Raw genomic sequence first — 2,359 nt, forward strand, 5'->3', positions numbered from 1 at the left:
GCCATACTTGCAATACCTCAAGAGGAGGAGGAGGACAAGTAGCAAAGGAGGGTGAAGAAGTGGAATTCGACTCTGACTCAGATATTTGAGGGATAAACAAATGGGTTAATCCACTACACCAGCAAATTCTTAATTCTCACAAGGCATTGAGGTATTGGTGTCCCCTTGGGATTGATATTGACTTGAGTGAGGTTTCAACCGCCAACAACTAACTTCTCTAGGGACCTAAGGCCAACCAAATGTTGACTTTGAGTAGCATTGTTGCTATCATAAATGTGTAGTTGGCTGAACTTAGGTACTGTTTGATGATTTGAGCCTTTCAAAGTTTGAACATCAAGTGAAAAATTCAAGAGCTGCGTCAAATCACCACAACCGCGCAACACAAGATCTGCAAGATTTGAATTGTTTCGAATAACACATCTGGTAGCTCAGTGAGTTCATTTACATTCTCAATCAAAAGACTAATGAGAGTGCTGACTCTGTTGCACATATATGACAGTACTGTTGATCCATGGCCAATGCGCATGAAGTCTAATTTCTTAAGACGTGGAAAATGATTTGGAACAATGTCTAATTGGGGACAATTATCAATCTCCATTGTCTCAAGGATAGGAAAAACCACCATTTTTCTGTCATGAACTACTGCTTTTGTCCATTCACTCAAACTTGACATATTCTTTAGAATGAGATGTTCCAGTGCTGGAAATAATTTTAGAGGTCTTTGATTGCTACTGTCACCATGCACGGCTGATCCGCTATAAAAAGATGGCCCTATGCTTGTTATGCCATCAAGTCCTTCCAAGTGAAGAGATCTAAGGAAGGGCATGTGTCCAAGAGTTGGTAATTCTTTGCAGTTTTTGCAATTTAGCAATTCATACTTCACCAATTTCTCAAGTTTTCCAATCCATGTCCATAGTTGATCACCAAAAAATCTTTCAATTATCAAACCTTTCAAATTTCGGTGGGGTTGCAAGCATTCCAACACTTGATTGTATTCGCTGTCATTCTCTCTCGGATTATCTAATTCATTCCATAATAATCTCAACTCATCAATGTTTGGCTTCCTGATCAGATTTGCAAACTTGGCTTCTTCCTTATTTCTCACCAATTCAAGATTCCGTATCTCAAAGCTTCCACTGAGATTCTTTAAACTTCTCAATTGTCCAATTTGTCGCCCTACCTCTTCACCAATATTAAAAAATGGCAATATTCGGAGAGAATGCAATTATTCGATCTCAAGAGGCATTAGATCACTTGATTTATCCTTAGAGAAAAAGTCAAAGTGCCTCAAATTCACCAAATTCTTGAAATTATTTGGAAACTTTGTCAGTGATTTACAATTTCTAACTCTTAATGTTTGCAGACTGTAAAGTTTACAAAGGGAGTCCGGCAAAGTTTCCATTGGAGTATTTGATGAATCGAGGTATCTTAAATGAGACAACTTACCAATTGATTTAGGAAGCTCCTTGGCATCTGATGAAACTAAGTTTAGCACTCGCAAACAAGCCAAAAATGAGATCAAACGATCATTAGTTGATATATTTTCCAATAAAAATAATGTTGTTATGTACTTGAAATTCTCGTTCAATGGAAATGGTCTTGCTTCTCCACCACTTCTCTCCATTGCAAGATACCGAATGGGAAAAGTCTGGTCATGGTTTGATTCTTTCAAACTTGTGGTTTTAAATTTGGAAATGGAGATATCATGCACAAGATCATGCATTTTGCAATTCAAAACATTCCCATAACCATCATTCTCTGCATCTTGAAACAAGTTACTATCCAACAAAATGGTAAAATGCATATTACCAACATCCTCCATGCACATATTGTTTCCTGGATTTGAATGAAGAAATCCTTCTGCCGCCCAAAGTTGGATTAGCCGATTCCTTTCCATTTGAAAATCCTTCGGAAAAATTGAACAATACGCAAAACATTTTTTAAGAGATGGATTTGGAAGATGATCAAAGCTTAATTTCATAATTTTAGCAATATCAACATTTTCATCTCTGCCTAAACTTCGAAGCCCTAGCTCTAAAGTTTGCCACTCATCTGCTCCCTTGTTGCGCAACATGCCACCGAGAACACTTGCAGCCAATGGTAAGCCTCGACATCTTTGTGCCATCTTGAACCCTATAATATCTTGCAGCCCATTTGGCACTTCCCCAGCACCAAAAGCAATATCTTTGAGAATGAGCCAACATTTATCATTTGATAATTCTTTCAAGGAACAAAGAGGAGAAGATATTCTTGTGAGGTTTGCTACTTGTTGGTTACGAGTAGTCACAAGAATCCTGTGAGACCCTGAAATTTTACTTGTCTTTATAGCTCTTATTTGAACTTACTTGCCTTAGATTCT

General features: G+C 37.7%; 1 protein-coding gene across 1 annotated transcript; it reads right to left on the reverse strand.

Annotated features, from left to right (window-relative positions):
• Positions 1–358: 358 nt before the first annotated feature.
• On the reverse strand, positions 359–2,125 carry LOC113769171 (putative disease resistance protein RGA3). Its single transcript, XM_027313639.1, has 2 exons — positions 1,447–2,125; positions 359–1,182 (listed from the first exon to the last, which is right to left on the reverse strand). Exons 1-2 carry the CDS (start codon positions 2,123–2,125, stop codon positions 359–361), a joined length of 1,503 nt encoding a protein of 500 aa, XP_027169440.1.
• Positions 2,126–2,359: the final 234 nt, after the last annotated feature.

The sequence above is a fragment of the Coffea eugenioides genome, chromosome 4 (genome assembly GCF_003713205.1).
Source record: "Coffea eugenioides isolate CCC68of chromosome 4, Ceug_1.0, whole genome shotgun sequence".
Classification (NCBI taxonomy): domain Eukaryota; kingdom Viridiplantae; phylum Streptophyta; class Magnoliopsida; order Gentianales; family Rubiaceae; genus Coffea; species Coffea eugenioides.

Excerpts from the sequence above, each read along its gene's own strand:
- LOC113769171 (XM_027313639.1), bottom strand. The coding sequence starts at position 2,125 with ATGGCACAAAGATGTCGAGGCTTACCATTGGCTGCAAGTGTTCTCGGT. Across the intron at positions 1,183-1,446 it reads GGAGCTTCCTAAATCAATTG|AGGTAGGGCGACAAATTGGA; the intron begins GTAAGTTGTCTC and ends ATATTGGTGAAG.